At 42.7% G+C, this 27,786-nt stretch overlaps 1 protein-coding gene across 6 annotated transcripts; it reads right to left on the minus strand.

Annotated features, from left to right (window-relative positions):
* Positions 1-1,101: 1,101 nt before the first annotated feature.
* LOC110991236 (proline-rich protein 5-like) lies at positions 1,102-27,234 on the minus strand. 6 transcript variants are annotated; one of them, XM_022256527.2, is made up of 9 exons: positions 27,086-27,234; positions 15,562-15,949; positions 11,511-11,591; positions 10,807-10,855; positions 6,881-6,938; positions 5,033-5,124; positions 4,359-4,437; positions 2,945-3,184; positions 1,102-2,255 (listed from the first exon to the last, which is right to left on the minus strand). In XM_022256527.2, the coding sequence occupies exons 2-9, from the start codon at positions 15,795-15,797 to the stop codon at positions 1,996-1,998; spliced, it is 1,095 nt and encodes a 364-aa protein (XP_022112219.1). In that variant the 5' UTR covers positions 15,798-15,949; positions 27,086-27,234; the 3' UTR covers positions 1,102-1,995. The 6 variants fall into 6 exon arrangements, with proteins under 6 accessions (XP_022112219.1, XP_022112221.1, XP_022112216.1 ...); XM_022256529.2 differs by lacking the exon at positions 27,086-27,234 and adding an exon at positions 26,082-26,302; XM_022256524.2 differs by lacking the exon at positions 27,086-27,234 and adding an exon at positions 23,380-23,964.
* Between the last annotated feature and the right edge of the window lie 552 nt (positions 27,235-27,786).

Genomic DNA, 27,786 nt, shown 5'->3' on the forward strand with positions numbered 1-27,786 from the left:
TGCTCCGTTTACACCAAAGATCGTATAGCTTTGCTTTACGTTGTGCTATGCGATCTTTGGTTTATTTAAACCACCCTCCCCATGGCGACCACGTGCCCCCTCCCCCAGCGGAGGTGTGTAGCTCCCACGTGTGCGTACCCCCAGAGTCCCCATCCTTAAAGTTCCACCCTAGTTACGTTGTTGCTTGGTTACACATTTGTTTACACAGATATTATTATTTCTTACCCCTTGGACGTTCAAAAGAAGTGTGCAATTTTGCCATGTGAAAAACCTAACCTTTCGCAGGTCATCCACTGTTGTCCATAATAATTATGCACCCATTGCGCCATGCTTGTCCTCGATTATTCTAACCCAGATATTTGACCTGCCCGATCCCTCCACCCCATGTTAGAACATCGGACTTTGTCATGTTCATAAAATAATGTTATAAGGCCGAGCTGACAGCCGTACGAGGGCGCACTAGTGTCAGGTCGGCATCATTGTTGAGTCTCCGCCCACGGAACTTTCGCTTGTCCTTTTGCCAGACTGCAGTTTCTGGCTTTCGGAGCATCGAAGTACGTGTACCATGCTGTCCACCCGAAGATGGAAATGCTTTCGGTTCGACCCAACAGCGGGTCACCCTCGAGGCCTGAGTGCCCCGTGGTGCCCCACCGCTCAGAAATTAGAGAGTAAAATGTAGCGATAGTCCGCCTTGGTCAGTGTTTTTACCGTGGCTGAAGGACCCATCGAATGGCCTCCTTCTGTTGGTTCGATGTCAGAAACGACACTGACAGGTGACACGGAGACGAAGCCGAGATGTGGAAAATCTCCCCTGATCTACCAGACCGTAAACTGGATCTCTGCCCAACGAGGATTACCATCGTTTGGGGGGGGGGGCTAAAACCGCTCAAGATGGATAAAGATAGCGAGTGAATGATGTTTGTCTATTTCAGGTGCATGGGTGCAGGAAAAAAATGTTTCTTGTAGACAGTAGAGTTGATGAAAATGGGCGGGGATGTCTTTTTGCGCTCTGGTCAGACATTGTTACAGGCCTGTGGTAACTCTCAATTATAATAATAGCAGGTGGACACGGGAAAAAAATCCAAGCTCTTTCACAAGAGATTTTAACAACCTCACAAAATTTACATAAATAATTTATTCAATTCTTGTTCATATAACAGAACACAAACGGGCATATTTTATACAGTAAATTTCTTGAAATATACATTCAAAATTATAATTGGTTCTGAAGCGACGTAAGTGGGCAAGCTGAATAAATAGTGAAAAACTTAACTGACCAGGAGTGAATATTGAGAATTACCAATTTGCATAGTATTTTGTTTTGAAGGGATAGGGGAGAGCTAGCCATAGATATTTTCCATAAGTCTATATACAAAATGGTAATTGAACATGTTGCGATCACAATGATTTTGGGAGTGAAAATATGAACTTTCCTTGTATTCATGTATCAGTCAGCAGAGACCTAGCCTGTTCGGCTGTGTGAAGTTACGTAGTCAGTCTCTGCATATGTCTTTGAAGTGTTAGAGGGATGCATGGACAATGTTGGACCAAGTTTGAAGTTGACTGCATGATGATCCAATTTGGGTCACCATGTACCTTAATAACAAATGTGTAACATGAAGTGAATTACTACGCCAATAAAGTCAACAATAGGTCACAGGTGGGGCCACACCGTTGAGACTCGAATCGTAAACGAAGCCAGGATATGCTGGAACTAGAAACAACTTAACGAAAAACAAAGTCACTGTGAGCAAACAAACGATAAACCAAACAAAGGTGGAACAGTAATATTTAATGTCTGTGCAGGTCACGGAAAAGGAAATATTCTGACTGTCATAAAGAACTTGAGGAAAATGGCAAGTCCAACTATTCAGCGATTAACGACGCAGCAAATACCGTCATTCGCCAGTCAATGCAACTGCTTGCTGGGCGGAATTTGAGCTTGTTGGCCTGTCGCCATGGAATGTTTACGATTATCGTCACTAATCGTCGTGATCAGCACTCGTGGTCTGTCATTTCGTGGCTTCGCTTTTTCTCGTCCTCCAGTAAGGTCTCCAGCGACGACAGCTGGTGACTGCCCCTGCGGCGCGTGTTCGGTGATCTCCGGAGGGCACCGAGACTAGCCGAGTGCTCCCGCGGGGACATGGTCGGGGTGTCACGGAGGGGTGAAGACAGGATGTCGCTGGTGGAGCGGGATGAGGGCGGTTCAGTGAACTGAAGGCTAGTCGGCCTGGTTCGATGCGCTCTGCCGTTTTCTGATGGTGTTGACAATCAAAACACAAAATCAAACTTAAATCTCGGTAATTGATTTACCTTGAGCTTACAGAGAATAAAACAGTCATATACCTATGATGCTAACAAACCACTAAAAAAAAACAGTCCTGCACGAATTCCGAATCATACAATGAGATTTGTAGGAAATGAAGTCTTGTTTGATGAAGTATGCCGAGGAAAATAGGCTGAGTTCGGGCGGCTTGTTCCTGTATATTCACGAACAGCTCGATTTGTTGTTCGTGGGTCGGCCACTCGAACGCCGGGAACAAACAACCGGTTATCGCCGGTTATCGACAAGCAACATGCAACATGGCGGCGTCCATGTGGGCTACGTTGTTCGAGAGATAATGTTTGGATGGGCTGAGTTCTTTTCTATATAAACAGGAACATTCATTTCTGTGTTACGGAAAAGTACTAATGTTATTTTTGCAAAATTTTCCATTGTCTATGGCTTTGGAAGCCATCTCTTTGCTTTTTGTAGCTGTTCAAAAATCAAAATCTCACGAGTTTTTCCCGTGTGTTCCTGTAAAACCCTGACGAGGAGGTGGTGTGCGATCCTGTTACGAGAACAGAATTCTTGAGTCGTGTTCCCGCCGTTCGAGCGCAAGAACAAGAAACCCGTGTCAAGAACTGGCCGCCCGAACTCGACCTAAGAGTTGTTCAAACTTGCCCTGTCTCCTTCGCATGGAGTCGTGGACCATGGGCTGCTGTATTTTGGCGGCCACTACGGGTTCATCTCCTCCCAGGTACAGGCCTTTCGTTCCTAGGTAGGGGCAGACCACCTTCGCAACCAAGGATTCAATATGGAGGTGTTCCTCTGACGGGTAGCCGCTCTCGCGAACGCTCTGTAGGTGCAACAGCATCTGGACTATCTCGTTGGGAACCGCCGCTCGATCGGCCGAGAGGGCGTCTGTGTTGTAGAGGATACCGTATATTACCACATGTTCATGGAATAAACTCGAACAGCTTCTACGCTGGTTTCCAATCGACGGGCGGTGATGCTGATCCTAGAAAGTTGGATGCATGCCTTGGTCAAGTACATGTACATCGTACATAGTTAGGAAGTCTGTATTAGATGCTTGGAGGTCGTGGGAAGGAGTTCTCCATGCACTTGAGAAGTGTTTCGTAAAATGCGTACAACTAATTGCGTTTTTCGTCGTTCAAAACAACTGCGTGTATATTAGTACAAACTTAACTCTGCAAGAGCTGGGTTATTTTTGTCCATCTCACAGCTGGGGGCGGATTCCACCCCCTAAGAACTCAGCTGGCCTTTATCCGATTTATCTTAAAATTTAGTATGCATGTAAAGATACTCCTTATCAGTACAAATGTGATATTTCAACTCAATCTGTCATATTGCGATTCTCTTTTTCCCGGGATGACATCACAGTTTTGCTCATACGGAAATATTCATTAGCCAACAAATCAAAAAGACATCAAACTACCATTATTTAAAAGTAGTGGAAAAATGGAAAATGAGATTAACTGAGATGTAAAGGTGCATTGTGTAGGTCTGTAAAAATGCATTGTGGCCATCCTCTAAGGCAACTTGAAGACCATACACGTGTCAGCCGGCAGTGCGCACAGAGGACGGCACTGGATAGTATACATTTTGGCTGATCTGTTTTGGAAACTGGGCGCTCTACGAGAACGGTATTATCGATTTTCACAAAAATGGTGTCAAACTGATGGCAAAGAGTTACCGAAAAAATCCTCAGGACTCAGCTCCAGAAAAAAATTACTGCGATAAAATCGGAAATGTCAGGGGGCAGATTCCACCCAAGCACTTTTAGGGTTAAGGTTAAACGCTCTCGAAAAAAAAGTACATTTATTTTATGGCACGAGCGATAGGTTCGTTTAATTATTCCACGCAGTAATGTGAACATTTCTTTCCTTATTAAAATTCCTTGTGGTAAGTTTTTAATATGGTATAAATGTAGATTAATGTTTTATTCCGCCGTTTCTGAAATAAGTTATAACTAAAAATTATGCACAACAGACAACCTTGTGCAAAATTTGTAAAACGTAGTTCCACAGGCATCATAGAATGATTCATTGTTGTCAAAGCCATTAATGAAACTCACCCTTGAGTGTATGCAGCTTTAAGACAATGTGGTCCCGAAACCCCAAAAGGCTCAACTGTAAAATCGTCAGTCCTTTTGTCTGTGGGGGATTTTGGTGAGAAAAATGACAATATTATACATTTATTAGCAACAGTAAACCTGATTTTTAAAAAAACGGTTTCACGCCTTCATTTGTTTACCCAGACTGACTGACTGAACAGTAAATGACGCCGGCACTTTGATCATTATCAAGTGCAGTTAATTCCAAATTCAGACTGTATTGGATTGAGCAAAGTTTAGAATAAACCTTAACATTGATAATCGTACAGAACTCTCTTTATTTAATGTCAACTACATTCAATGATCAGTCTATCCACTGCCTTGGCTCAGTTTTATCATATGTACTACAGTAAATTTTGATTGTCACCAACAAGGACTACCTCGACAAAGATCAGTCATGATGGCAAAATAGTATGGCGTATCCAGGACACGTTGCTATTTTTTTTCCATTGAAAGCGCCAAAATTTAAGAAAGGGTACTAGCAACTTTCGTAGGGTTAGGATTCCTTTGGGATGAAGAGAGCTGTTTTCGGGGGAAAAAATCATTCCCCCCGCACTCAAAACCTGCGGATACGCCAGAGATAACTGTACCGGTGAAGAGAAAAACCTGGTCAGAGCACCTGCTGCTGTACTTACCTGAACAGGACAGAATATTGCTCGCAAGGTGGGAAGGACCTCACAGAAGAATTTATTCCATTGTTTGGCCAAACTGGCTAAAAGTTGGGGACCTGTATGGGGGTTTAATTGGAAACAAACAATCAACGAACACCTGCTAAATACATCGAATCGAGATTATAACCAGTGTGGCACTTAACTTATATACCCCAATACTGTCAACACTTAGACAACCCCCCCCCAAAAAAAAGGAAAAGAAAGAAAATAAAAAAGGGGTACTAAATTATATTCATTTTGTCCTCGGTCGACTTCGCCAGACACGTGTAGACTTCTAAACAAGACCATTTAGCGGGTGTGAAAACGAGGTTGGAAAACGTAAACAATCTCCTCTAGGTTTCTCCAATAATTTCTTTATTGTGATTTAATCTTTTCTGAAATGAATAACCCTGCATAAGTATACTTTTCTTCCATGGTCTATACATGACTTGTATTATCGTTATATACCATTGATTATTCTGGACTGAGTCTTATACAGATTTCCTTAATCGCCCGCTTCCCATACCGCAAACAGCCGTCTGTAAACTTGATTATCATCATGCATGGCACTTGCAATCTCCTGTCAGCAGCACGAATCCAGTTGGATAAAATAATTTCCTTCCACACGATTTGCCGCGCCGGCAGGTAATTCTTTTCCCACAGGAGCGAAAGGCTCATCTTTTCAACGGCAAATTATATATGCGGCATGGGAAAATCCCCAGCGAAGGCATCCTGCATGCATGTATGTAAGAAGCGCCGTAGTTACGCGATACCAAATTCGGACGTGATCTGCAAGTATAGGCCTGCATGTACACTGTGCATTGTGTATGTGTAATATCGTATTTCTCGTCAGCGAAAACCCATTTAGAAACATCTTCATCTAGCGCTCGGCGCGGCAAGTCAATGCTCGATGGCAAGTGATTTTATGACACGCTAATGGCACATTTCGTGAGCGTAATAGCAGTAAGATCATTCCCAGCGGCATTTTTTGTCAATCACTGCATGAAGATGTGGTGATAAGTCTGCCTCTTGGCTGTGAAAAGAAACGTCTTCTACCGCACTTTTTTTATTCCAGTAATTCTTTTTCTAAATTATAATAACAGCACATATTTGACGGTACCATTAAGCAAGTGCCCCTTTAAAACTAAATGGACCAGAACAGACCCAAACAGAAGCGGTAGATATCTCCGACAATTTATTCAATGAAATGGATAATGACATTGTCGACAATTTTGGGGAATATCAAGCTAGAAAGATGTCACGTGTATGTCATTTAGACAACGACTGAGCACTGTAGCCTCTTCACGATTTCTGCAGTCACAGCTCGGGCTATGGGCCCAATGTGTAAACATGAGAAGGCGCCTAGTTGCCAGCAACGAATTTCTTTTGGCAACTGGGCCGAAACCATCTACATCTGCACATCGCTCTGTGAGGCGTGTCCTTCATTGCTCGCTTATTATTACAGACGAATCCCGTGACCATGGTAACACAGTCAATAGTCATTATTTGCCTTGTCTCCACCAATGGTGATAACTACAGAGCCACTGTTCAGTGACAGTCAGCCCATCCATACAAAACCCCAATATCTTCGCCATTAGAGAGGGCCGCCGGGAAGTACCAATGAAACATCACCGGATCCGTGAACACCCGGCACGAAGAGTAGACTGTTCTCAGTCCTCCATAATCATGGCTAGGCCGGAACCAGGCGGTTGGGTCGACCCAGCATTTGGTTGCATACAAGTGCACGTGACTAACTTGTTGGTCGGACCATTAGACAAGACTATAATGCGTGGTTTTTTTAAAGGTTTTGTAAGCCTTTGACAACATGCTTACCGTCTTCAGTAATTATGGAGCTGTACATTAGATCCATTCCTCGGCGAAGGAGGTTTTTCTGCAGGTAGAATTGGGAAAGAAAAGGTTCAAAGTGGGCGAATCAAGGGTTATTCAGGGGTGGGAACCCGCCTCGTCCAGAAAATGATAAATTTTTCAAAACAACTACCGGTACATTAAGAATATCCGGCTTGAGCAAAGGTACCACCTCATCCATACTGGTCGGGAATGTTCATTTTGCTGGTAGCGACGCGCCCGTGAAGCGTGCATTTCATAGTCGTTTGTAAACCAGCGAAGTGCAGTTCCGACCAAAGGAGCCGTTGCTAGAAAAACTGAGCCCTCTCTTAGTCCACGGACCAAGCTGCAGCTCAGGCCTCATAGGCTGCCTCTGTTTACTCTGTTTGATCTGTCCTTGGCCCTAAAAGGAAATACTCTGAGCACAGGCAAATAGCCTGTATATTTTTGGTCAGCAACGCGCTAGATATTCGGAGGGGCGATTTAATCGAGGTCTATCTCAGATCGCATAGATTATCCTGAACTGTTCTTAAACTTTCGTTAGATTTCCACTCAACTGACTTTTTTTTATTCCATGAAACAGAGCTGTCGAATTTGACTTTGTGTATAGAACTGCTGCATTTAAACTTTGCATTTGCTCACTCCCACAACAAAATTGAGCACGCCATGCACCCCAACAACGGGCAAAAGGTCAAGTGCAGAAAACCATTCAGTATTGTAAACTAATGGGCGACGACTGACGGGAAATAAATGGCTATAAAATGTCTGGGAAAGGGAGTACATGAAGAATTGGTGACGACCATTCTCGTCCCACTATTGGACTTGACTGATTGATATGGAAGACAAAAACTAACTGAAATGGGTAAAACGATTGCAAATTGTATCTTTTGGTCTGATTAAAAAAACAGTGGGTGCGCTTGGTGCACAATTTAGCCTATAGAGAGAACGTGGACACTGTCTCAACATCAGGCTTCAAAGTGCAGCTTCGTAAATAGATCACTCTCATTTTGCCTACGACTTGCATGGGCGGCCAAGGTTTACAGAAATATCACCATTGGTTGGTTTTTCGATTTTACCTCAAATTCGTTCAAAATGGACATTTTGTCTCTTTGATTTGAAATACTACAAATAGGGTTGTATTTTCATTTAGTATTTAGTAGTAATTAATTTTTGGTGTTCTGACAGCTGCGTGGGATTTTGTGAATGGTTTTACTTTGTACACCGACGGCCAGTCATATTTTAGCAGCTACTTGCAGGAAAAGCACGACTGTGACGTCAAAAGAACAGACTCATTATACTTGGACTCGGAGGCTCGTGAAAGGATAGCTCCAAACTGACGGCCCATTTTCTGCTGCATAGACTTGGAGGACTGGGGCAGCATTCTAAATGTGTTCGATGTGACAATGTCCTCATTAATTTGGAGCCGAAGCAGTGGCGTTGCTGGGGAGTCTTCCCCATGGGACTCCCCCCCCCCGCCTTTGCTCCCCATGGGAAGAGCATGGCTTTTCCACTAAGCCGAGGAGGACGAACAACTGTAAACCAAACCATAAGGCCTCCACCATTCGATGCAGACATTTAATTATTGACGTCCATGGCAGTAGTCCCGTGTAATCTCTGCATCTGTCTCCGGGTCACGTTGTTGGAACGCATAGTGCTCACCAACTACGCTGCATGCTTTTCTCAACACACTATTAAACCAAACCTTGAGAATGAAGGTGACACTTCAGTACTTCTGCTTGATTAACTGCAGGAGTTCCCATGTGTCAACAATATCAGTAGGGATGGTATAGACTTTGGCTCAACAGCTTTCAGAAAAAATCCTACCCCCGCCTTCTAGAAAATTAATTACATGAATTTGACTCCCACTGAACAGGCGAAGATGCGGATTTTGCGTAGAAACTGAGAGGGCTACAGACGGGAGCTGGCAAGACACGTTTCGTTAACCTTGGGAGACGAAAATATAGCAAATCACCCATGCATCGCCTGGTTTGAGCCATGGAGTGAAGCATAAATAGATTACGAAGTAGATACGACACAGTATGGTTCCCAGACTGGTAATTACTTAGAAAATGATACATTACAAGAAAAGGAAAGAAATGACAACCCACTGTATATTTGGTTCTATCCGACATGCAATTAATATTTTCCGTTAAATGGTCACCCGTTGATGAGCCCGTTTGATAGAACTCGTTGTAATAGAATCATAATACATAATTCAATAATAATTCGATTATTATAATTCGATAATAATTATAATAATTCGATAGAAAGGTTTCCTCTTTTTAATGGCTAAAGGCCGGATTTCATGGCTGAAGCAATGGTTTTTAAGACGGATTGATGATGAGAAAAGAAAAATAATGTACTGGCGCTGTGTGGCTTCAGGCTTTTACCAAGGTGACTATATCATTACTCAGCATCATCAGGGAATTAGCGTATATTCCTGTTATGACAGGAACCATGCTGACGGAGATTGTGCTTATTCATATCATCAACCTGTGATATTTCTATGTGTCTCGCCATGGTCACTGCAGTTTTTAACATTTAGAAAAAGAAGTGATAAGATGTTACACACACACAAAATTATTGAAAGCAACATGCTGAATGCACGAGCACACCGCGATCTATTTTCATCAAGGAACAATGTTGTTGGCCGGATCCTTTCACACACAATGGCCACTCCCACCCACGCCTTGCGTCGTCTACAGCCGTCTATTTTACACAGGTGTGTATATATTCACTGCTGAGCTTCGGCTGCTGCATTTTCACAGTGCATTTGTCGTTCGGCATCAGCTTCATTGCCCGGCCCCCCCCCCTCCGCGACATGACGCTATGCAGTCACGTAAGCGGCTCAAGCCGAGCATGCCGACAACAGATCGAACAGGAATGAAACAGTGCATCGCTGGAGGTCTCGTCTGAAATCGAAAACGCGACCGATCTCCGCAAACCTTACCGGCGTCGTTTCAAGAATGCGTACCAATTCAACGCGATAGTGTGTTGACAACCAACAGACACACTATTACACAATATACCTAGCGCCTGCATTTGCCGAAATTCGCTTGGGGCATAATCAAGCGAACGTTGCTGAATTTTGAATGAGCAGGGGGATTTCAACAGACATACAAAACACAATATAAATGCGGAAGCAATATTATGCCATGCAGGCGCATCATCATCATTTTGTCATTGGCGAAATAATCTTTCATACATATGAAATATTTAATTGTTTCCAAACAAGAACAGATGTGATTAGTTTCGTTATCGCGCTGACCATGGAGGAATATTGTTTTTATTTAGCAATACGTTGATATGAATAATAATAATTCTCATTTATAAAAGCAGAATATCACTCAATTGTTTCCCCAGACTTTCTCATAAAATGTATAAGACTCAGCGTCGTTGAACTGTAAGGTAAATTGAACTTAGCATCAGTACTGTTAGCGAAGAAAGACTTTTAATTCATGGTTATCAATATACCTGATAACTTATTTATCAATGTAATGTAAAGAGACTCAAAGACTCCCCAAACGAGGATAACTGAGGAATTAACTGTCTGATTCCCAAAATAAAGTTTAAAATGTTTATACTTCAAAATACAGATTAAGATTGCCCAGTTATTAACTGTCAATGAATAATACAAAGAAGAATATGAGCCACTGGATTAATATATATAAGCATCTGTATCCTTGATAGGTATTTTATCAAATTTCCCGATGGTAAACATGATTTTAAAAAACTGTTACAAACTTTCTGTATTTTCAAAGTTTGAACAATTAAAACTATTCGTTTGATACGTCTGCCATTAAATACCATTTTAACAGATGTACTTATCTATCGCATCTCTCTGTCATGTAAATTAATTTTGGATTTTTGCCCTGCCCGACGTGTCACGTAGTCGAAAATAACGAGTTTCTTACCTTGTAGTAATCTGTTATAAATTCACCAATTTCTGACTTCAACGCGGCCCTGCAAATACAAACAATCAACAGTTGGACATAAAAGACACACGAACAGCTGTATACCTAACATTGACCAATGAGAATAGCGTCTCACACAAAAGAGGTTACTGCGCAACTTACATCCAATCACGAGCGTGAGTATTTAGGCAATTTGCATAGCCGAATCAATGGCATAGTACAGAGACCCCTTGCAATTGGTACTCGGTAGTAGTTCCTTTAACGTCGCATGGAACCATGCACTGAAAAATAAATTCCCTCTATTCCTCAATGAGCAATAGTCTGCAGCCTTGAATCTCTAATACCGGTAGTTGTGCTGCGATTGAATACCTAGCAATATCAATATTTAAACAACTGTTGTCCAACAGATATGAAAATACAAAGCAACAACTACAAGGCAAAGCTCAGAAAGAAGATGGCGACATGGCACGGTGTTTTTTCGACATAAATCCTCAAATTAGCGCTTAACTTCGATGTGGAACACAAACATCATGGGAGTTTCTGACGGTGATGGGAATAAACGGTGAGCTCTTGGTAGATAACATCTTTTTTGAAACCGAAATCACGATACAAACAGGCCTCCACTCAGTCAAGTCTTGACAATTCGTCAAATGTAAATACCCTATGGTATCCTGATGTATATGTACTATACTCTCTTTACCTACCTGACCTGCTCGTTGAGATCGTCTAGTTCACCTGGAGCCAGTTTCCCGCCTCTGAAAATGGAGAGCACCTTCTTCTGCACACTATAACGAGGAAGATGATAATAGCACAGTACCGTTAATTAGGCAACCATAGATTCGACTCTCTTCGTGAAAGTATATTTATTTGGGCCTTAACCCAGGATTACAAATATCGCTGGCAAAACATTTTCCGGTATGCCAACCCCCTCAACAATAAAGTGATAAACACGAGATTGAATTTCGAGAAAAAAAACACGTACCCACGCTCTTCGTACTCTACAAATATTGATAACATGCTGAGCAAAAGTTTTCTGACATGGGCCCACCTTAAACTTGCACAGAGATCATTACACTTTGCCAATAGAAATTAGTTGAGAGGGTTGATTTAGTCTGTACATGTACATGTCCTACCATGTGGAAGACTACATAAATCATGCATGGCGTATGTGAGATGAAAAGTAACAACTTTACGGTAAGGAAAACTTGATGGATAAATTTCGAGCAATACTTTGTTCTGAGCGACATTTGGTATCAAATACAATGTACTAGGCCTATACATGCGTGGTTGGTTAATTTGGGTTACACTTTGACCAACCTTTAAGAAGAATTCCCCCTCCCCCGCCGAAAAAAAAGTGACAGGCAAAAATCTCAAAGTTACCTCACAGAAAGTTACCAAATACTGGGACAATTTCAGGGAATTAATTTTTTTTACTTTGTTTTTCATTGTTGAGCAAGGCAATAAGAAGTTAACCTTTCCGCTAAATGTTTTCAGAAAATTCCTAAATTTGACAGCGTTTTCCCAGAACGACATCCCGACAACAACGCCATCAGTCACCCGAAAGAGCATGAGATCTATACAATTAACAAGAAAAGTATTTCAAATGGTTTTAAGTTCCCTTGACCTCGATCAGCTCATTAATGCTGTTTTTGTTTCGCAAATGTATCGCTAGAAGTGTCCACCAATGTGGTAGCACATACAGTTAATTTTAAAAACGTTGTAAGTGATAATTTTAAGGTTGCACGGTTCGACTCGCTGGCTATGGTTATGAAAAATAATCAATCTGAGTTGGTCTGAGCACAAACCATCACACCAGCAACACAAACAGCGACGTGGAGAATTAAAATTACAGACCACGTGGTGGCCCAGACGGTCAAGAGAGTAACAAGATCACATGAATATACGGACAGTTAATTTACTTTTTCCAACCGTCTTGCCATGGACAATGTTTCCGAAATGCGGCCACACTGTGTGGGGAATTCGTGAAGCAATCCAGTTTTGCCGTGTCGGTATGATGTGCACGTGCACGCTTAGGCCAAATCAGCCAATACATTAACCCGGATATGTCAGCTTATTGGACGATATCTGCGTATCGCGCAGAAAGAGAGTTCATTAATTGTTCCCTTTTGACAACGAAGACTAATTTTTTGGTCTCTCTATCTCCGGGAATGAAAACAAAAAAACAACTGTTATAGTGCAGCACTTTGACAAATGTTTAATTTAGGAATGAGAGGCAAGAGTTGAACCATCTATTTCCATACACCACAGGGGTGCAATATGCAATTGAAGGGTACGGTACATATAGCCTACGGTATCACAGTAACATCAGAAAGGTATTACTCTGCGCTGAGCGAGCTCGTCACATCCTTCGACTGTTGCATGTCGCATGTTAGCTTAAAGAGCCGTTTTCAGTCCTACATTGACAGCATTCCCTTCAACAACACCGTCATGGATATTTGTTATCAAATAAAAAGAAAGCTCAGACTCAACAATGAATGCTGATTTTGAACAGATAACGACACAAGCCTTTTCTCATTGTTCTAAAAAACTTAATCTTAAAATTCAGATTGATTTCTTCTGTTGGAAAACACTAACATGGGCATAGGGCATTTATAAATGAAATTTTACAACATTAACATGAACTTCATTAAACAGATTTTGGCGAGTAGGTTGATCAGGAAACGACTGGACAGCTTAAAAATTTACAAGCAAGCATTATTTTAGCCTTGTGATGACAATTACAGGTAAAAACGCAATGAAAAATCGACAAAGATGCAAAATATTCACAGAGCATCCCTCCAGCTAGAAAAGGGTCAAGTTGTGTAGGACGCTGATAAAAAAATTAAAACCGAAACTGTACATTTTAACAAACGAATGATGCAGCTATTCGCTATTGGCAGTGGCTTAGATCTGTGCCGAAAATGGGGGGGGGAGGGGGAGATGGGGACATCATGTGACTATATAAAGAGGTCAATGTTCATACTATTGTTGTGCATCCGTAATTCTATTACATTCATGCAGAATGTTACATCAGAATGGCATATTTATGACGTTTTAAAATTGTTTTCCCTTTTTTAGTGATATTGAACGTATTTCAGTCGTGGGGAAGTCGGCAATATTCTTCACAATCCACTTTAATATTTTGCTCACCCCAAAACGGTAGGGGGTGATTTAATAGCCCAGCCCCCACCTCTAAAAGGGGATATATATACCCCCTGCGATTTACGCCCATGCTTATTAGCGTTGTATTCCGCATCAGTACCCGATTGCGTGACGGGGGGGGGGCCGATTGGCAGATTGCAACAAGATGGAAATTTTAAAAGCGCATATCGTGACGCTGATAGGAGCCAAATCGGGGCAGCGAAAGTTGACCATATAAAATCAGAGTGATGAAAATATTCTGTGCTACCACAGTTTTCGTAATTAACACAAATTGGACGAAGCTTTTATGGTGCAACGGACATGCAGAACCACGTCTACCTGCCTTTCAAGACCGCTATAGCGTATATCGTGTACCGTGTCAAGTAGGCCTAGATCATCAAGGAATTAGATCCCGATTTCCAATATTCGAGGCGAACGGTCAGACAGCCTGCATCTAAACTGCCTATGCATTAACCTTCAGCGACAGCAGCATAAACGCTCTCTGAAATACTCATTGCATACATAGTTCAATCACGGAAGGAGAGATTGCCATTTCCCACGTATTAAACCCTCTTCTTATTCATGACAATAATCCAAAGTTCCTGTGCTCAAGATATATTTCTTTCCCAAAGGCCAACCAACGCATCCTTTTTAAAGGGGGGGGGGTCACACTTCATCAGTGTAACAGCACCTATTGTACGAGCGAAAATACTGCTTGATATTGTAGAGGTTGAAACCATTATATATTGTAATACATATCTGGATCAGTTCAAAAAGAGCTTAGCCATTTTTTGAAGTTCATGTCGAATTCAATTTGCTCTTAATTCTACAGGGCGAAGTCGAAGGTTCAAAGAACCCAGGTGGTTATGTGTGGGAGATATGTTTATTTTAACTGTGGATGTAAATATTAGGCGTGATAAAACATGCAGATGAACAGGTGTAATAAAACTTGCTGCAGGCCATAACTGAAGAAGATCAAACAAACAGATCGTTGAGTGGCGGCAGGGAATAAAGTTGAACACGGTTTGCAAAACATGCACACGATGCCACCGTTTATCATATCTGATATGTGGATTTTTGTCCAGTCAGTGGTAAATCAGAAGTTGAACTCATTCTGTAGCAAGGTAACTTTCGACCCAGAACCCAAAACTGTAATATTTCATTTTTGTTTATCCTGACACTATCGTCTTGGATGCTGCGACTGTTTGATGTACAGCTTATCATACGTTGCTGTAATTTTCCCTTTTTGATGCAATAATATCGAGATAATTTTTCATAACGACGGGTGTCGTATTATCATTGACATGACTATCAAGCATTAAGCTAAGGGTACTTTATAAATTTGAAGTGAAGATTATCACGTTTTAAAAATAACAACATAAAACAGTCGTTGGTAGAGACATTTTTTTTTTCTTATCACGTCTCCTCCCACGCGCGTCGTAGACTCGCGTAAGTACTCGCTGCACGTCAGAGTAGACCTTAGACCCTGGCATTATGTTGTACATACAAACTAGCAACCGCTAATCGTAACGATCGCCTATGTTCATACCAAACTCGAACTCGTCCGCAGAAATATCCTAATTTCCTCGCACAGTAAGCCAAGATGGAACCTACCTGTTCCAGTCGTCGTTCCGTAATCCCAGCACCTGTTGGGACTTGATGGCGGTCTCGTCAGACCGCTGCATGACGGCCATGGCGGAGCCCCTCCGCGCGCTAGCGTTCACTCCCTTCACCTTGCCGAAGAGCGCCCGGCTGATGTCGCCCTGCGAACCCTGGCGATGACCCAGGCTGCTCATGAGTGCTGACGGCGGGGCGATGTTCGCCAGTGACTGCCGTGACCGGCTAATCATGCCGACTATTCAAGGTGCCTTATTTGAATAGGATGCGTCGTCGCGTTTAAAAATAGTACCACCCAATCTATTCTTGGAGGGTTTTATTGTCTCCTGGTAACAATGGTGATTCTGAAGTACAGACCGTTGTCAGATAAAGTCACACTGGAAACCTTGTCAAAGAGAAAAAAAATCATAGAATAAAATCGTGTACGTGTACAAGTGCACGACTGAGACGACTTCCTAATAATGAAATGTTAAAAGGGAAGAAAACATCTTTTAACCAATTATTAAAGTCCACCGTATATATGTCTTGATAGATTGAATAATGTTGTGAGTGTGGCCTGTATGACTGCTTGGCTCCGGATGACCAAGATTCCCGGACCAATATGCGCTGAATGACGCCGGCTGCAGGCGGTTATTGATGACATTAGTTTTTCAAGTCTCCAGACGGACGGGTGATCGCGAGGAAGGGCCTTCCCTGATGGTATGAGAGTCAAGTTTCTTATCAAAAGGCGATAAAATTGCCGGAGGAACGGATAACTTATGGAAATAGCACAAAATAGCATGAATAACTGAATAAACGATTTCGAGGTTGAAAGGTCTCGGTGGACTGGTCTTGGTGCACTGTTAAGTTGTTTACAAGTTCTCCAAGGCAGAAACGGATCTTCGTCGGGTATTTTCAACGCCTGGTCATGGTTTGCGATTTGAGACTGAAATGATTCGAGAATCAGTCATTTCATCAACCAGGCCTAACAGCAATGATTAGAGAATCGATCAACTGACAAATAAACGTGCAGGTGATTCATTTACACCGTCTGCCTCAATAAAAGCATAGGCTGGCTATTAGCCCCACAAATAGGGCTGTAGTGGCTCTCTTTTACAATCTGTCTCTTATCTGTCGCTACGGAGACAGATTGTAAAAAGAGAGCCACTACAGCTCTATTTGTGGGGCTAGCTGGCTATCTGCATGTGCCAGAAGATTTACCTGTCGAAAACTTGACAAAACAAACTACGAACACATACGATGACACGTTGTATTAAATCAGACTTGCAAATGCCGCACATTGTAATGGACAAACTATAGTAGGATTTATTTTGCAATGTTCACAACTCAACTGTCAACTGAATTCTATGAATGAGCCACTCTAGAATTAAACCCGGAAAAAATCTAAGATACATCTATGAACAGACTGGTAGCGAAGATAACTCGATTTGGGAAAAAACAAATAGAAAAATCCTTGGTTGCAGAATAGTGCAATATCCACATGATCAGTGAAGCAACATTTTGACCTACCTTGTACCACTCAACACCGCGATTTTTAGGCATGGGTCGGGTATAGGTCTCTAGACCAACTGTTCAAACCATGGTTGAATGCCGTTTAGCGACTGGTAGTCCTACATGTAAAATGCCAATCATTGTCCGAGAATCAGGAACCAGAAAGTAACCATTGTTGACGACTGAGCTATCGACTGCCATGTGTTACATTGTGCCTATATTGAAAGAGAATGACAGCGCATTGAAACACGCGTATGACATTCGCAATTAACACTGCACGGTGTCACAACTAACGTGAAGGCGCGACACCTTCATTAAAACTCCGAAGGGTTGAGAACCTGACGTCGATTATTGGCTGGGGAAACAGGTACCAAGATATAACCGCGCTTTGCGTGAAGCGGCCACAAAATCGTTAATATCGAAAAAGACGCCGTCGGGAAGAAATAAACCGACCAGCGTGGCTGACAAGCAGTGCCGTTGCTATTTCCTTCTGTGTAAGCCACAACCTTTCGGAAAACAGGAAATTGCAATTTACAGGGAACACAAACAATTTCAAATTAACACAGAACCACGTTCCGAACAGAGCCATACAAAATCTGGCGGTGTGTTGATAATTATAATCGACAGAGGGCGTACTTTCGGCGCACTGCCCCGGCTTCCTCGGTTTCTTGAGCTTTATCTGCCGAAGAGACGGTTATGGCTAAACCGGCAGGCCCAATGGGAATATTTTTTCAGAACAGGAATACACTTTTCTTAATTTTCTGACACTTAGGGCGAAAAAAAGCCTCACCACAAATCTTTTCCGTCGCCACAGTCGCCTCCATGTGTCCTTTGGGGAATGTGTTGTCCGAATGTATCCATTACAACTGTCCTTCCTCCATGTTACAACCGACTAACATCACAAAATATACTCCCCCTTGGAGGCCTTAAACCGGATATACGTCTCAGTTCAAGGCATCATGCTCTACTTGCTGCATTTGCCTGTCTTGGAGAAATAAAGTACACTCTACTATTCCAACACAATTCCCACATGGACGTGCAGATGACGATCTTTATGCACTTCTTCATATAGGCCTACGTGCAACAGTACTCCACAAATCGACAAGACAAACGTACGAGACACATTGGGTTTTGTTTTTGTATCCGAAGGGACATGTGGCTTTACAGATACAACAACTGTTTTCTGTTGCTTTTACTTGGAAAGGAAATCCCGACTATGATCCAGTCGGTTCCTTTGAGGTATGATTATCTTCAATGTTATACTGATGGAAAGTCTTAAAAGTCTAGAGTCCGGACAGAGGAAGAGGAAGATGTTTACCAGATTAGAGGAGGGAGTCGTTTTCCCCTGCTCCACCTAATTTTTTGTCGAAACCTCTGGTTAGAATTTGTATCGACTTAATGTCCCGCGTTATAATTCCAAGTACTCGCATTCTGAGTCAATTTTCACGTTTGTACCACGTCCACACAATGTGCCCAATCTATCAACAAAAATTGTTTGCTGAGTTTTGACACTAAAATTCAAAAGATGGGGTATCCACACTTTATGATCATTTCTGACGGAATACGATGGGTCGCACTGCTCGGTGGGTTGCCTCGAGACTGCAACGTCATGGGGATGCATCCTCTTTGTTTGGGTGCACAGCGCGAAATTCAATTATAGCGGCATTTCCCATATACACCATCGAATCAAACCGCCCTCGCAAAATTAGAAACCCTTTTTGCAAGACAAGATTTCGAAGTGATTGGTCGAGTGGAAGTTACAAAGTCAGATTAAATGCATGCACACACAGTGTTGTAATTGAATTGCCGTTGCATTCAGGCTAGACAGTTGCTGAACTCCGTGGAAATTATCATTATCATGATGTCAAACTTCCTCCTCTTTCGCAATATTTTCTTTCTTTCGTAATATGTGGTTCCCTGTTACATACCCATGGATCATGGCCCCATGGAACGTAATTGTCCGTGGACAATGAGCCCATTATGTGATGCTGTAGGCCTACTTTTTGTACAAATATAAATATCACATTATTTTTTTGGTAGTAGGCCTACAGTACAGACATTCATGTGTTTGCGTGATATCGAAGTGTTTAGGTATTTACCTGCGCTTACCATGCCACTGGACACTACGTAAACCAACTGTGATACCTTATACCAGTAAAGACCAGTTTTGCATAGACAAACCCAACATCAAAACTAAAAAAACTAAAAAAGTAGGTCCAGCTTTTGATGAACCGTTATTACAGCCATGGTACCTATTTCGTTCACATATCCCACACTGAAAATTGCCTTGGTTAAATTTAACCCAAGGGAGGGTATAAACTGTAGGCCCAACTACCCAAAAATGAGTTGTTCAACCCAATTTTGAGAATTCAAATTAATTTCTGCTTCACTGTTCTCCTACAAAATGAGCTAATGTTCCTTTTTGGAAATTAATTTTAACCACTAACATTGGGTTGACACACTGCAACCCAAACTTGGGTAGTAACATGTCCCCCCCGCCAGGTTATACTTTAATACAGACATTCTTCAGTGCAAAAACAAGCGTTGTCATACACCTCTTGAATATACGCTCATATCCCATCTGTCTATGCTTACAAACTTGATTGTTTGTATTCTATCTTACGACTGCATCTTTTGTGCCTAAAAATAAACGACCATGATAACAATCCTTAAATGTAATCGCTACATACGTCGACTCATACGTGTACGTGGAATTACCTAAAGGATGAAGGGTCAACAACTCAACATCGTGACATGTATGCGAGTTCACGATGATTTCCGTTGACTCGATCAATGGCCTATGCTGTTGTCACACTAGTTCGCTGGCCGGCGATGCCAACCCTTGACGAGCATGTTGTCAAACTCTTCTCGTTCGATTCATTAGTCATTTCGAACACGCGATCATATGCTAAACTGGTGATTCCACACGGGTAAAGGTTTGTTCAGGAGCCCACTCCGATGTATGCGAGTTCACGATGATTTCCGTTTCTGTGTTAAGTTTTGATATCGTTGTAAATTTATCCCTCTTAAGAATGGGTTTCATTAATTTTTTTAATTTTAAATCCTGCAAGGGCAAGCATATTATTCGGAAGAGTTTGAAATATCCTGGATGTAATGATAAGATAAGGACTCTACGAATTCTGCCCTCCTTTAGTAACGCTTTGCACTAGCACAATACTGTATGTTATCAGGTAAGTTTCTGGTTTCGAATCAACAAGTCGCTTGGTACGCTGATCACGAAACGGTGCAAGGGTTCAGTAGGTCAGGGGATTCAAGCAACCATGCACGCCATTATGCGCGATAAACAGAAAAACTCATAACTTCAAAAGGCGTCCAAATTGACGATTAAAAAAAAACACATGAACAAGAAGTTTGGCAACTCCTTCTTGGTGATGAGGTATTGAAAATAAGGCATCTGGGTTCACTTTAAAAGTCAATACGGAAAAACCATGGACGAGGAATCTGTTAGTGTTTCGGTCCATGGGGAGAACTTTGCTGGAAATCAAGATGAGAAATAATCCCCCGTTGTATTTGAAAAAAGTTTCGGAGGTTGGAGACTCGAGAAGGTATATCACATTTCCAAAATAGTGTAAGTCAGGTCAACTGCTGTCGTTATCCTACTGGCCATGTATGGTGACGTAAAATTGAACTGCCTTAAGTATTACATCATATGCAACTGAACGAACAACTTTCAGCCCGTCATAGTTCAAAATGAATGTGTAATCTTCACGTACAAAAAAAAATGGGCGGGTGAAATTATAACCGAACGAAAGTTAGAAACTTCAAATTAAAATATGTAATTTATTATACATGATTGTTTTAAGCAACACTTCAAAAAATGAGGCATGGGACCTAAAAATAGTCTAGCACCACCCCATTCAACAGATAACATAGAATGAGATAGATCGACGCAGGAGAAAATATTTGTGTTAACCCAGTTTGGGGGATTTAGAATTAATTTCTGGTTCATTTTCACACAGGAAATGGGTTTAAATTAACCATTTTTGGTTAAAACAACCCCTGGAATTAATTTCAAGTATAGGGTTGACACAACCCAATTCGGGGTAGCTACAGTTGCCAGGTTGAAATCTAACTCAGGAAAATTGTCCAGTATTTAAATCAATGGTTTTCTTCTAAATATCTGCGCAAAATTGTTAGCACGAATAAAAATGCATGTGGCCAATTCCATGAATGTTTCCTCTAGCGAGAGGCATGCACTGCGGCGTGGAATGACTGCATTATGTCTTTTAAATCGTGGTCAGCCCATATAGAAATGTATCTTGTATACAGAAAATGACAAAGTCAATTGGTAGGCCTAACACTTAACAGTGACGTTCTTCAACCGACTTGGCAATCATGAAACAGCACACGTATAATCAAAGAGAGAGTGTACCAGTGAGTCAAGATGGCCTTTACGCTTTGTGTCGGCCTATGTCGTGGCCAAGGGTTTTTAGCGTCGAGATGCATTATGGACGTGTCCCCACTCACCTGTAGCGGAGCAGAAATGTCAGTGCGTCGCTCGGGCAGATGACTCGATCAATGGCCTATGCTGTTGTCACACTGGTTCGCTGGCCGGCGATGCCAACCCTTGACGAGCAAGTTGTCAAACTCTTCTCGTTCGATTCATTAGTCATTTCGAACACGCGATCATATGCTAAACTGGTGATTCCACACGGGTAAAGGTTTGTTCAGGAGCCCGCTCCGAAGTTCACGCTATACATAAATCATTCCTTAGGCCTAGGGGCCTCTATATTCTGTGGACTAACTGAGATCGAGTGGCCGCAGGGAGACAAAAAAACGAATGACACATCTCGACTTTGTTTTTGAAGCTATATAGACGATGTATCTCTATGGCTCCTTGGTAATCTTCGGGGCGGCATTGCCCCGATAGCATTTCCGACGGGATTTGTAATCGGTCGCTTGACAGTGTCCATCTAAAAATTTAATCTGGTATCACCGTTGCACTTTGCTCCGTCTATCTCTGATTACCAAGCGCCGGCCATGCAGTTAATATTCGTGCCGCTTCCCTTCGCCGCGCGGCGTTTACAGCGCGTGCATGCAATGCAGACTGGCCACGGCATCTTTTGTCTTGCAGTAAATATCACCTGGGCCGTTGCCATGGGCAAAGATGAGAGGAGTCGGGTAATGTTAGACCATCAATTCAGAAGCGTATCAATTGATTGGGAGCTCAAGTTCCATTCTTGGGATCGATGCCGGCCAGGCCCTTCCGCTCTGTATTCCACTTTCCCCCCCCCCTTCTTGGCAAACTCGTCGGAATCCAGCCACGACGATGTCATCCGATCGCTACTATCGTGTTTTGGCCGCTCCGTCCCGTCTCCTGATAAACCACGGGCACATTTTAAGCATTCATCCCATTTTTTGGTTAAATTACCGCACACTCTTTCTGCCACTCCATCCACCTCGCCATTCACCATTGATGAGAGTAAATTTCAACCCTTGCGGCTCGAAGCACTAGGCCAATTCATTACGCCACGGCGACCTCTTTCAACATCGAAATACCATCCATTATACGTCTGTTATTTCCTTCCCAGCAGGTTCGTCTAAACGTTTGGTTCATTAATATCTATCCACTCGGCCGGGTCACGTGACTGTCACATCTATATTTGTATGTTTATCTATCTGTACCCCAGTGGGTCTTTGCCCACAAACACTGATGAATGATCACCACTGATTTATTCATTTGTATAGTTACATCTCAAGACTAAACCAGGACCGTAAATACTCAGCCTCCTGGGGCTGCCTCCCGTAAACCCCGTCGCGTGTCGAACAACTCCTCAACACACTCTGTAGGCCCTATTTACACATTCTTTTCCATTGTATCCCCGGCGGTGGAACATTACGAATACATTACGCGGTTTTGCATATTAAATTATGACAGGGCAGAAATTACACAAGATAGCGAGAATACTCACCAGGTACACTGCGTTACATGAAATACAAAAATACAACGAGTGTTTTCTGATGTCATGCGACATTTAATCTCAGTCAGCGAAAAATACCCTTTTTGCCTTCGGTTCCAATTCAGACTCGAGCCAGAGGGAAAGAGTGCGGCATTTTGGCGGGAATAAAACCGAGGGCTATACATAATGACGCATTGATCGCACATTTCCACCCCGGATATTGACGTTTCACTGCACAAGAAAAGAAAGGGGGAAACTTGCAGTGTAATCTCTCGCCACATACTCGGAAGTGTCTAGCATCTGTCAGTCGATATTTCTTCAACAGGGAAGATGAGGTGCATCACTAGCATTAAGCATTTGCCTTTTTTCCCCTCTAAACAAAACATTTGAGCAGGATACTCACCTTTATAAAGGGAAAGACCGTTGATTTCACGCCTGAGAAGTTTGAAGGCGGCATGATGCTTAAGTCACGGGAGATACTGGGCCTCTGCCAAGAAATTAACACCGCATTCACGCTGCACTACATACCTTATACAACTTCATGCAAACTGGTACAGTTGGAACGAAATCCCTAAGTTCCAATTATCACATCTTTTAAGACGGTCAGAGACAATATTAACCTTTTGTACTTTGTAATTGACGGTCAAAGTCAATCTTAATGCGCTTCGCCAACACCGCAACACACAATGTCCCTATCTATGGATTTTATCAGGCAGATATCGGTTGTTTGTGGCAATGACAGCCGTGCTGCGTGCGTAAGAACAGGTGGTGCAGGCCTAGCACGTCACACAAAAACTGATGTTGTAATTCCTTCCGTCATTTCCAAAATTATGACTGCCGATATGCATCTTTTCAAAATTTCTGCTGTCGACTCACTGTCACAGGAGACAAGAGTTTCATTAATAATTTACCGAGGTCAAAGAGCAGTCATTTGGAAGCCGATTTTATGGTTTTGTTGTCTAGTTGCGCGCCAGAAAGAAGGTGGTTATCGCTCCCTCCATCTGAACAGTGACCACTAACATTTCGTACGTGCAACTGTGTGCATTAACTTCAATATGTATGGTTCTGATTGACACCACGCTTGTCGTGTACCTACATCGCGATTTGCATGGGGTGCGATTATGAAATTAGATAAAACTCTCCCGACTGAATGGGCTATTTAGGTCCTTAAAATAAACTGGTGACGCTCTTTAAAGAAATGACATCAGTTGATTGTCGTTTTCTTGAGAGCTGCACTTTCCTGTTAAAAGAATTTCTTCATGCGAGAAATTTAAAAAAAATAGGCATGGAACTTGATATTACATTCGGATCTCTGTTTTCAGAAGTCATTTAAATGCTGTCTGCACTTCGTGATTAATACTTTTTGATAGCATAAAACAAGGTTCGGTCATAAGGTATGTAAACGCTGATCGGACAGTTCTTTGATTTGTCATCAGAGTCACTGCTCGGCATAAGCATGCGCTTGTGAATGTACACTCTGCTAAGCGAATAGGACTTTCAATATATTCGACACTAACTTAACTTACCTGTAACTGTAGGCCTTTTTTGCGAAAACTCATTTGAAAGATGATATTCATTCTTATATGAAAGACAATCAACAGTTCATTGCCAAATAACTGTTCAGAGTGAGAACCAGAACGCCCCTCGGGCTCCAAAAGAGAACGCCAGGACAATCGCGTGAACGTGGTTTTACTGTTTTTTTCCCGATCAAATATAACCACTGTCGTGCCACTAAAATGCAAATCAGTCACAGTGGTGCTGTGCTGTAGTCCAATGAGTTAACGAACCAACAAACGAGGACGCAAAACACTGGTATTGATGGTGGCCCTATAAGTACTTGTACAAGTGAATACACTTCGACTTGTGAGTTTATTGTCAAGTATACAGCCGTAGTACGCAAGCATGTGTGAGATACTTTTATGGCATGAGATTTGAAGCATGCATGTTCAAAACTGTTCGTCCACGCCCTTACATTTTTAAAGAAATGGAATTCAGTCTTGCATCATTGTGCATGCACAACGGCACAAAGTACAAACATGTCGATTTGTTATTCAGGGGAACTGTACGAGGAAGTAGAGGTGGGTTTATAAACTTTATATTTCATCTTTTATAAACGCAGTCGATACCAGCCATTCTGGTGTGCAAACAGAGACTGCACTTAGTCGGGTTCCATTACAGAAAGATGCAGCGTCATAAGTCATAAGCTCACGACGACGAGATCATACAGTAACTCTTCGATTGATCACAGGTGGGGATGGGAGTGTTAATGAATAACGGTATGACCTTTTTCGGCCTGAGCAGTGTTCCATCATCTTGTGCCAGATCCAAGAATTCAAACAAACAGCGAGTGCTGATATTGATGAATGAGTGCGCCGGCTCGCGCTCACCAAGATATCTCTGGGTATTATCCAGTGTGTAACTCCTCTTGTGTGAGTGCAAGGAAGGGGCATTTTTTTGTTTCCAGTTGCTATAAACAACAACAACAGCTACAAACAACAACAACAACAACAAACTTTCAGAGCTGTTGTTGTTAATCAAACCCACTCTCCAAAGCAGCTCTGAGATAGCTCGAGACCTTTTGGCATTTGACATATTAGCGATAAAGAAAAGCACCTCAGGTTTCATCGTCCCTTGATAAAAGAGCAGGACCTTATTGATTTTTCGCGCCAGACGGAGAGTAACTAGTCCGGAGCTGTTGGTTTATCATTGGTTTTCCACTACCGTTTGACCAAGTCATGATACAAGTAACTCCAAGATGAGTGCCCGAATTGTCTGCACACTAGACTGTATGCTCCAACAGGTTGAACAGAACAGTACAAGGGCCGATTGGAGGAGGGGCATAGCCCCTGTTGCCCTCCCCCAACCGACCAGGCGTATCAAGTTGCTGCAGCAGAAGGGGTAAAATTTGAGAGAGGGGGTCTGAAAAGGTTGCTGCTGGATTTTTTGTTCAGTCAAGCATTGAAGTTTAGAATGAGAACATCAAAAGTGAGGTTTCCGTGTTTGCGCTGGCTTCAAAGTCACCTCCTAACTGAAGAGTTTCCTTTGGAAACAAATAAGAGAAATAATCAAACAAGAACGAGAAGTAAGGAACTATAAGTGACCCACCTTATCGAGCCAATGACAACGTTGCCACCATGTGCGTCAATCGATCTGGTACCTGTTGACTCGTCCTCCTTTTCGCTTCACTTCCGTCACATTTAATACGCACATCAATATCCGTTCGATACTCATGCCTCTATATAACATATGGGAAAAATCTGAACACCTGCTTTTTAGGAAGAATAGACTTTGTGAGGCTTTATGAGGATACCGGTATTATTCTGGACAGGACCGTGGCTCAGACGGGTTGAGGACACTAGACAACTTTATCAGCGGCAGCGGTCGTCGCGTCATCATTACGGGGTCTGCGCTGAATGGGCTTGAACCGACTGCTACTTCAAAATGAATCATTGGGCCGTTTCCGGCGCCCAGGCCAGCCGCACGGGGATTCCTCCAAATCATTGGCTGTCGAAGGCCCGCGCACAACTCCTTCCACCGTCCCAGTAATCCGAACGTGTCACAGAATGCAAAATGCTCGTAATGTTCCCAACTGTACACAGAAGTAACGAACTGGGCAGAAATTCTGATCACGCGTATTGACACAGAAGGTTTGGCGGTATAAAAAAAATCAGACTGACATTTACAGCATCTAAACGTTAAACGCAGGTATGCATACAATCTTGCAATGTTACGAAAATGCAGGCTGGTCGAACTTGCCGGTAAATTCGGTGATTTAGATTTTTGCCGATTAAAATATGTCATTTGACCAGCAGCGTCCGCAGGTGTTACCTTTTCCATGAAACTCCTCATGGGATAAATTGTGTCTCCGTGCCAAGTTGCTATTTTTATTATAGGATCCAATTAGAAGTGAACACGAGCCTCAGGCTAAAAGGTGGCAAAAACTTAGTAAAAAACAAGACACTTTGGCACATGGGGATATGTTCTTCGATTTTCGATTGCAGTTCCCTGAGACACAGGTTACAAGAAGCAACTTCGAGACAATTTCCAAATGAATATAGCTAAAATGGGAACCATGCATGCTTGATGTAATCGTCGGCAAATTAACCTACCTTGGATATAAGTACATCACCCGGGCCACCTTTTCGCGACTGACGACGCCTCGGTTGTGACAGTAGCACAGTAGCAAACGCGTTGTCGCCGTGTGCGTACGCAGGATCCGCAAAGTTCGCAGACTGGGGATTCTCCTGCTGTCAACGGAAAAGGGAGATACACAGTGTGGCCTCGTTAAGAGCCCACGCGCACGTAGCTTGATGGAACGGACTGTGTACCGAGAAAGAATCCCCCAGCGGGTAATGTACTCGCCAACGATAATGAGACTATTAGCCTGAGATGTACGGCGGGCCCCATTGACAGTAGTTTTTTTTTTCTTCTGCTCTGAGTAGACCGCGTGGTGCGGTGGTGCCGCTTCCATGACAACGGCCGGCTGGCCCCAGCAATAGACTGTGAATTTTGATGTTTGGTGTATTCACCTCGCTCCCACCTATTTTTCATGCTGGTCATTACCCATAATTGTCTTCGTTTTAAATCTGTACTGATAATCAGGTCCTTACGCTGAGAAAACTCGGTTCACTTCATTTGGAAGGAGATCCGGGCGTAGCGACGGACCAACCGGAACGAGGATATGGCGTCTTCGGATCTTGCTCCCCCCTCTCTCTCCTTCGGTGACGCATTTCGAGAGGCTCCTCAGGTGCCAAAAAGTGCCGAATGCTCTCACAGTCATGAATGATTCAACGGCACACAACTCTCGGCT

This window comes from Acanthaster planci, linkage group LG03 (assembly GCF_054643075.1).
Source record: "Acanthaster planci isolate LZ-2023a linkage group LG03, COTS_SCS, whole genome shotgun sequence".
Classification (NCBI taxonomy): Eukaryota; Metazoa; Echinodermata; class Asteroidea; order Valvatida; family Acanthasteridae; genus Acanthaster; species Acanthaster planci.

What these genes read in the sequence shown, in the direction of transcription:
- LOC110991236 (XM_022256527.2), bottom strand. Translation starts at nt 15,797, where the DNA reads ATGATTAGCCGGTCACGGCAGTCACTGGCGAACATCGCCCCGCCGTCA. An exon ending in CAATATTCTGTCCTGTTCAG is followed by an intron (nt 4,438 to 5,032) that starts GTAAGTACAGCA and finishes AATCCCCCACAG; the next exon opens with ACAAAAGGACTGACGATTTT. An exon ending in AAAGCTGCATACACTCAAGG is followed by an intron (nt 3,185 to 4,358) that starts GTGAGTTTCATT and finishes TCTACAACACAG; the next exon opens with ACGCCCTCTCGGCCGATCGA.